This window comes from Austrofundulus limnaeus, unplaced genomic scaffold (genome assembly GCF_001266775.1).
Source record: "Austrofundulus limnaeus strain Quisiro unplaced genomic scaffold, Austrofundulus_limnaeus-1.0 Scaffold303, whole genome shotgun sequence".
Classification (NCBI taxonomy): Eukaryota; Metazoa; Chordata; class Actinopteri; order Cyprinodontiformes; family Rivulidae; genus Austrofundulus; species Austrofundulus limnaeus.
In genome coordinates this window covers 518,198-527,021 of record NW_013952705.1, presented here as the reverse complement: position 1 = coordinate 527,021, position 8,824 = coordinate 518,198, and the positions used below count along the sequence as shown (strand labels likewise).

Sequence of the window (8,824 nt, the reverse complement as noted above, 5' to 3'; positions counted from 1 at the left end):
TCACTTTTTAAATGGAATTACTGAAATAAATCTACTTTTTCATGATATTCTAATTTTATGACCAGCACCTGTACAAACCAACCCCTGGCAATCCACTCTGCCACAGCTCCAGTGGTCTCATGGTTAATGCCATGGGCTTTCATGTGGGAGAGCAGGGTTCAAAACCCAGCTACAGCAACTTTAACAAAAATTCTCTTCAAACTTCATATTGTCACACAATTATCCTCGTTACAAACACCTGCTGACTTGACAAGCACAAGCTGGTATAGAAAACACATTTGAAATTGGTCACYGTTCATTCTGCAAGTGCACTGCTGCAAGTACTGTACATGCTACATGGCAATGCACACTTGTTTTTACATCGTAAAAACCCATGTCTAGTATTTTATACCTTTTCTGGTACTTTGGCATTGACTATTATTAAGTTTTATTTTAGGATACAAGATGCTTCCTACAAAAACCAGAATGCAAATCTTTTCCTAAAATTTCATGTTGACATCTTGAAGGAAGTTATGAGCAAAAATAGAAAACAACAAGGTGAAAAGGTCACAAAGGCCCCGTTGGTTCTGCTGTGAACTGCAGCAAGAAAACGAGCTGATTTCACCTAAAAAAAACATCTATAACTTCCCTCATACTTGAGATAATCACAGGATTTTGGTGTTATTTTAGATGGTTTGCAATGTTCTTTTGGATAAATCTTTTGGTGTAGGATAAAAAAAAAAGTAKCCACATCCCTGTTAGAAGGCAGCAGGTGCCGGTCTAATCCGCTCAGATCCAGCCATCGGTGCATGGTGCTAATGTTTAATCACAATGCTAACGTCTGGGCGATCGTTATACTCTCTGGCTCTTTGGCCGACTGCTGCCAACTAGTGGTCGGAGRCTAAACTACAACTCAAAAATAAACCGTTGGCATGGAAATTTACATTTTAAATCTTAATTAAACATGGATACAGGGCTTTAGAGAATTGATACAGTATCAGGAAATGACATAAGATATTTCAGTGTATCAATATTTTCTTACTACTCGCTCAGCCTCGCTCTGCTAATTTACATCTCAACAAGGGACTTCACTGACATAATCAAGACAAAACTGTTTGTAGTTTTTTGTCCTTATGTCTGTTCAACAAAAGCCTTTTTCACCCATCTCTTTCTTAAACTGTGTTTTAAGAGTAATGTATTAACATTACTGCCACTAAAGGCACAAAAATCCTGATTCAAGGTGAAAAAGTAAGAGGTTTGTAAGATCATCTGATTTTAAAATGGAATTCATTTTCCCATTTTTTTCCAAATGGGAAAAATTTTTATTTCTTATTTGTTTACAGTAGGAATTTAATTCAGAAGTACTGTAGAACTTACATTGAATGATTGTTTTAGGAGGTTTTGTTTAGAGGATCAATGTAGCTGATTTTTTATTTCATGTTTTGTTCCAGCACCAGGGAGCTGGTAAATGTTGAAAAATGCATTTGTGAAGGAGAAAATGTGCTCCAGGATACAAAGGCCTGGAGGCCAAATTGATTTAAAAAAACTAAAACAACAAATTTGGAAACATTTTCAGTATTTTGCTTAAAGGCAGCCTATGTGTTCAGAGACGTTTCAAACGTCTGAGTCACCAGAGACATTTATGGAAAGGGATTTTGTGCACTCTTAACACACACACATACATGATAGTCACTGTGGGGTAAGTGCCAACTCATTAGTGTTCAATCCTCTTCAGAGGCCCCCTAATCCAACACCCTCTCTGCCCCCCCACCCCTGTCTTTTTTTCCCCTCCATCCTCCTGCTTTCCCCCCAGAGTTTCAGTCAAGGCCAGAAGTTTTTTTAAACAGTGACGCGTTCATTTATTCAGCTTCTTACTCCATCATATTTGACTTTAAAAGCAGCAGTCAAGGTTTAAATTATTTTTTTCTCAGATCTGATGTGTTTATTTTGATTTAAATGCATTGAATTGACTTTTTTTATGTCATAAATTTGAAACAGTTCTTCAGCTTACTGCAGGACATAATCCAGGTTATAGCTCAATTTATTTTCTTGTTGGTCACAATATTCTTAATTTAATCTTTAGATATTTTTTGGGCTAAATCAACTTGGATCMTTTTTTTAGCAGCAAAAAAATTAGTGACATTTTACCAACTAAGGAATTACATAAGCGTCAGTGTTTAAGCTGTGAGAAGCAACCCAAATTTATCATTTTTTTATTGAAAACATGGGAGTAACACTGTCTTCCTTCCTTTCCAGCTGAATTAGGTGATTGTGACCCACTAGAACACAACCTGGACCTGGTGTCAGAGTTTCGGTTCATCCCTGAGCAGACGGAGGAGATGGAGCTCGCTATATATACCACATGGAAGGAGTGCAGGTGAGCATCTCACCTAGCTGACTTTTCAGAGAAAGCATTTATAAACCGTACATAACTTAATCAGTTTGTCACAATGCTACACTTTTACTATTATAATTTTATTTATATAACTTTTGGTGCATTTGTGTTTCTGTTTTCTGTCGTTTCAGAGGCCAGACTCCAGCACAAGCTGAGATTAACTACCTGAATAAAGCCAAGTGGTTAGAGATGTATGGGGTGGACATGCACATGGTGAAGGTAAATCAGTGCAGCTTGTAAGCTTTTTATTATTTATTGGTTTTATAGGGCTGCACAATATATCACAAATGTTTCATCATCGCAATAACAACCTATGCAATAGGCATATYGCAAAAAACTGCAATAAATAGCTGGCTCAAATGTTTGCATTCATACATTTTGTTTTTTTTTTAGCATCAGTCAAATAAATAAAATGTGGAAAATGTTGGACGAATGAATTGAGAAAATTTGTGGTTGGATTTAGATTTGTTAACTTTTATTTAAATTACTTTAACTTATTTTCAGATGTGTTTTTTTAACTAAAAGGGGCGTTTTTCAATATTTGGAGCATCAGAAAATATTTTAGTGATTTCATGCAGTTTGATTTTTCACAGCAGCTGTGTCTAGTTGCATTTTTTTAATTAACACTGTCATGTTGGAATGGAAATGATGTGTTAGTAGTTATTGTTTTTTTGCTCTGAAACCAGAGCAGAAAAATCAACAGTATACTTATGTGTTTGTTCATTTATTGCAAGTCATATCATCGTTGCAATGTTAAGCTCCGTTATCGCACATYGCAGGTTTTCTTGATATTGTGCAGCCCTATTCTGTTAGGTACAGTATCTGCAATTCATTTTTAAATGGAGTGTCTCACAAATGGCTTTAACTAGTGGAGCTGTTTCCAATACAAAAAGTTAAATCAGTAAGAGATGAGCAGTATGGCTGTGTATTGGCAAGAATTTGGCGATACGATACATATCATGACAGAGGGGTCACGATACGATATATCCCGATATATTGTGAAAATGTAAGCAAGGCGATATATTGTGATTTTTTTTGTCCAAAACTTCTATTAAATAAAAACCTCTTACCAAAAAAAAAGAAAAACCAAAATTCATTGTCTCTGTTTACTCACAATGCTAATGCTACCTTTACTCTCTGGCGCTCAAGCGATGGAGGAGCCAAATGGCTGGCTCACTGCTGCCAACTAGTGGTCAGAGGTTGAACCACGACATAAAAATGAACGACTGGCAGGAAAGTTGACGTTTTAAACCTCAATAAAAAACTTGATACAGGGCTTTAGAATATCGATACAGTATCTGTAAATGAAATATTTTGATATATCAGTGTATCAGTATTTTCTTACACCCCTAATGGGCAGTGATTTTTGAGTATTTGAAGATGTCTGGTAGTGACTTGCCAAGTGGTTTCCTAATGGTGCTTTTCCAGTCAGGGTGCTTTTTTTGACACACCTACCGCTTGTGCTGACACACATGCAGCGTTAACAACTCCTGCATGTGTAAAAAGCAAAACAAACTCATGTCATGCCTGTTTTTTATTTATTTTTTTCTGTTGCAGGCTAGAGATGGCAATGAGTACAGTCTGGGTTTGACACCCACTGGAGTTCTGGTATTTGAAGGACAAACAAAGATCGGACTTTTCTTCTGGTATCTTTTTGTTTGTTTGTTTTAAATCAAACCCTTCGTTTTTGTGTCTTTGAATCATCTTTTTTGTTTTATTGTTTTAGGCCCAAGATTACCCGTCTGGATTTCAAGAAGAGCAAGTTGACCCTCGTGGTGGAGGAAGATGATGAGCAGGTGAGTAAAAGAAAGTTGAAAATGCACACCAGTCGGTCTCATCGTAGTCACTCTTGATAACGATAAATCAGTACAGTAAAATATACAACATAACTGTTCTTACTACACCATGTTCCTGCTTTTATCTAGATCTTAAAARCACCGTACACAGAGTTTAGCAGCTTTTTCTGATGAGACTGATATGACTAATGTAATCCTTCCCATAATCTTGCCTACTTGTGCAACATATTTGCTGGCTTAAAAAAAACAAAATCCATGTTACTGAATCAACTCAATCTCAACCTTCTGGTTCAGTAACATAATCCTTTTTTTCTTTGTTTGTTTGTTTGTTTGTTTGTTTTCCAAAAGAAGAGCAATTTATTTAAAACCAACGTGTAAAATAAAGCAGCTCTTGAGCCCTACAAGATGTTAGAATGTTATCAAAAAGAAACCAGGTTTGGAACTGGTATACTGTAAGAGACTGAGCTGTTTGTGTTCTTTCTTCGGTCTTTGAGGTTAATAAAGAAGCCTGTTCCCTCTGGTATTCATGGTATGCACCATTCTCCCACACACACACACACACACACACAGAAACACACAGACTCCAAACACCAGAGTTAAAGTATATCTTGTTTTTGAGGGTTTGTACTTGTATCGATGTGTAGAAAAAGCCAAATGTTGTTGTTGCATTGGCCAAGGTATAACAATGTTGGATGTTTGGACACAGAAACAGCTGTTTTATTGATATAAACTTGAAATAAATGAGGCCACCAGACATTTAGTTGCTTTCAGCACTGTTTGCTTTCCAATGATCCTGATTTGGTTTGTTGTTTTCATGAATAGGTGCCTGAGTACGGTACTTACTTTATTTGCAGTTGTTTCAATTCATGTACCTTAGTGTTTGTTTAAAGGGATCCCCGATTAGTTGTAACATTAGACTTTATTTAATAAACATATATTTTAACTGTAAAATAAAGACTGTATACTTTAGGATGTTCAGTTTTTATAATTTTTAAACTAAAAGCTTAAAAATATATTACACGAATATTTTATTTACATGCAAAGCATTCTGGGTAAATGATGACGTGGATAGGTCCTTGGTGCGAGGCTGCTAGCGAGCTATATCCACCCTGAAGGTTAATCTTGGACAATATCTGATGATCGACTCTTTTAAATGAAAYCAGAGAGCGTTGACGGAGAGGAGAAGGCAGAAATGACTCAGCCTGTAACTGAAAATATGGATGGAGGACAACAGAGCTGCTTCATGGAAGAAGAACCCCAGCTTAGCCTGTTAGCTTTAGCGTTAGCCCCAACACTATCACCATATATATGTATTAGCTCAGCGCTACATATTCTCCTCTCGTCACTGAGGTCCTCCATCTACATGACAGAGAGGGGAACACAAAAATGACTCAGCCTGCAACTGAAAATATGGATGGAGGACCTCAGTTTAGCTYGTTTGTCGCGCTAGTGCTGAACTAATACATATAGCATTGGTGCTAACGCTAAAGCTAACAGGCTAAGCTGAGGTTCTTCTTCCATGAAGCAGCTCTGTTGTCCTCCATCCATATTTTCAGTTCCAGGCTGAGCCATTTCTACCTTCTCCTCTCTGTCAACGCTCTCTGGTTTCATTTAAAAGAGTCGATCATCAGATATTGTCCAAGATTAACCTTCAGGGTGGATATAGCTCACTCACACCGAGGACCTATCCACGTCATCATTTACCCAGAATACTTTTTGTGTAAATAAAATGGCTCCGACCGTGTTAAAATATATTTTTTTAAAATTACAAAACTAAACATCCTACAGTATTTTTACCGTTAAAATATATGTTTATCATATAAAGTCTAATGTTACAACTAATCAGGGATCCCTTTAAATAAGACAAAGTTAAGGTGACTCCAGCTGAAAAGGTAGAAGTGATGTTCTGCTTTGACGCTGGATTGGCTCCATCACAAGTTGTGTAATGGACTCTGGTGCCTGCTGGATTTGCTTTGAGCTACTAGTAAAATGATTATTGAGACATTTTCACCAGTACTGCAGCCAATTATTCATCACAGTTTTTTTATGAGTAAAAGCCAGAAATTCAGCTTTATTTGCAGAGTTCCCTCAGCAGTATTTATAATATTTGTTCCTTCCTTTCTGAATAAACTCATACCAATCCTCCTCAGGGCAAAGAGCAGGAGCACACCTTTGTGTTCAGGATGGACCACCCCAAAGCCTGTAAACACCTCTGGAAGTGTGCAGTGGAACACCACGCTTTTTTTAGGTTGAGGGGGCCGGTACAGAAAAACTCTGCGCGCTCGGGATTCATACGCATGGGATCACGCTTCAGATACAGGTACAGACACACGGACCAACTCGTTTTATTATAACCTCTTAGTAAAGACTTAAGAAGTTCAGTACCAGTGAGAAGTTTAGGCTCACCTCCCTTTTTTAAAAATCAATGTGTGGATGTATCCAGATGTTGCACTAGTTGGCTCGTCTTAATCGTTACTTGTTTCAGAGAAGGCGTGAGAGTGAACACTTCGATGTGTTGTATATTAAAGACCAATAAATTGTAGGTGGAAAAAGAAAAATTGGCTGAAGAGTTTAAAGAAGAGTTCAGTGAACGTCGGTACTCGTAGTTCTACACCAGCGCTCCATGTCAACATAATCCAGGAGCCAACTGCTTCCCTGCTGTGTGTTTAAACATTATCCAGCTGAATAGGCATTAGTGTTGACGTTGATTTAACACAGGGGTTGCAGGGTTTTGTTGTTTTTAGAAGGCTATCGCTTGGATGGGTCCAGAGTTCAGCAGGGGTCATTACTGCGCTGGGTGTTGTCGTGGAGAGGAATTTTACCCATAAATCAGAGTATTTGTTTGGTTTTCATTGTTTTTTATTAGAATCTGTGAAATTTAAATTAACTTTTATTTATTTTTATGAGCAGTGGAAAGACGGAGTATCAAACAACGAAGGCCAGTAAAGCGAGGCGGTCAACATCCTTTGAGAGGAGACCAAGTCGACGCTACTCCAGAAGAACCATGCAGAGCCGAGGTGATGGCAAACATTTATCTGCAGTCTGTTTCTGAGAGCAGGTTTGATGCAGTTTCAATCAAACGCCTGCGTTTAGTGAGGAAATAAGAAAAGCCAAATTAAGCTAATTCAAATTAAGTTTATTCATCCCAAATTAGGGCATTTATTAGAAGTATAAAGGGGTATTGATTTCTACATCTGACCAAAACAGAAATTTAAAAGAAGTCTTAGTTATATTTCACTCAAGCCCCACCCCGGATATGATGACACGATAAAAAAGAAAGTAAACACTTCTTGAAATACAAAATGTGTTTATAATGTTGAAGTGAGTCACGCATTAAGCTAGAGACTTGTAGATTCTCTGTTTAAAGTAAATGATTATAATTAATCACGAAGTATAAAATATAAGAGTATATCCATTATTCAGTTAATCAGTGACATATCTTTCAACTCCATTACAAAAAACTAATAAATAAACTAAAAATACAAAAAACATGGACATTTCTGTTGGCGTGACAGGCTTCAAATGTCCTCTGAAGTCAAAGCGTCACTGTGCTTCTTGAAATTTGCCGAAACAAGAAAGATTCTTGTTTGAAACAAGTTAAGCACTTCAGACAAAATCCCAAACACTCTTTCCAGCACACAGCATTAACTGTTCATGAGCTGTTCTGATTGAAACGTCATGCTTCTCAGCAGCACAGAGAGTTTAAAAACAGAGAGAAGCCTTCAGAAAGTTTTCTCCTGAGCTCAGGAGGTTATCTGGAAGCAGGTCACAGTTCATCTCTTAGAAAAACAAACGTCGATTTAACTCCTGCAAAGGTGGCTTCTATGAATAAATAAATAAAAAGGCAGAAACACTTCAGATTTTTAATGTATTAATAATAGAATTTGTAATTTCCTTTCTCCACTTTTCCTTAGTGGTAGAATTAGTTTATAATCAAATGAGTAATTTTATCCTTCTAAAATCACTAACATACTGTAAAAGTGAAACAGAAAAAATAATTGTTGCTTTATTTAACTTACAAGTTAACAACTCACCGAATGTTTGTTTTTTACAGGACAGTTCAGCACTCCAGAGTAAGTACACCAGTTTCTTTTACTGAGTGAATTAACCTTTAATTTTCTGTATAAATTCTGATTTTACTGTATCTTTAATAGCTGCTGTATCATGTTGTGTAAAACAAAAAGTTCCCTTAATTTTCCCAAGCACACATGCAGTTTACATTAGTCATAAGTTGTTGCTTTAATCTCAGAGCAGATCCTTTTTATTATAAGACTGCAGTACGTGTGGGCTCAGACATCAGTTCAGACATAAATGATCTCAGCAGATTTTACATAAAAGACGTGACCGATGGTGAAGCAAGTCTTTAAATAACCTACATGCTTATTATGATGTCTTAGAAAAGAACAACAGGTTTGTTTTTTATTTTCCTGAGTGTGGATGAGCTCAAAAACTTATTTAAATATAGCGTGAACTTGTTTGGAGTTTAAAAAATGTGCGACATAAGTTGTTTTTTAATTAAAATCTGACCTCACTGTTTTAAGGGTTCGTTCTTCAGGAAACGGAGTTGGCTTCAATAAAGAAAACAAGGTGACAATGCATAAAATTATATTTTAATTATGTAAAGATTTTTTTGTTACATGTTTTGAATTACTCT

At 36.7% G+C, this 8,824-nt stretch overlaps 1 protein-coding gene across 4 annotated transcripts in view; it reads left to right on the top strand.

The window, feature by feature from the left end:
- The window catches only part of epb41l5 (erythrocyte membrane protein band 4.1 like 5), a gene marked incomplete at its 5' end in the record, with an annotated part of 34,451 nt that overhangs the window by 9,285 nt on the left and 16,342 nt on the right, over positions 1-8,824 (top strand). For all 4 annotated transcript variants that reach the window (XM_014021744.1, XM_014021743.1, XM_014021742.1 and 1 more), the window contains 8 exon segments: positions 2,236-2,356; positions 2,506-2,593; positions 3,932-4,020; positions 4,101-4,170; positions 6,321-6,490; positions 7,081-7,187; positions 8,225-8,243; positions 8,712-8,757. In XM_014021744.1, coding sequence (XP_013877198.1) covers positions 2,236-2,356; positions 2,506-2,593; positions 3,932-4,020; positions 4,101-4,170; positions 6,321-6,490; positions 7,081-7,187; positions 8,225-8,243; positions 8,712-8,757 — 710 coding nt within the window.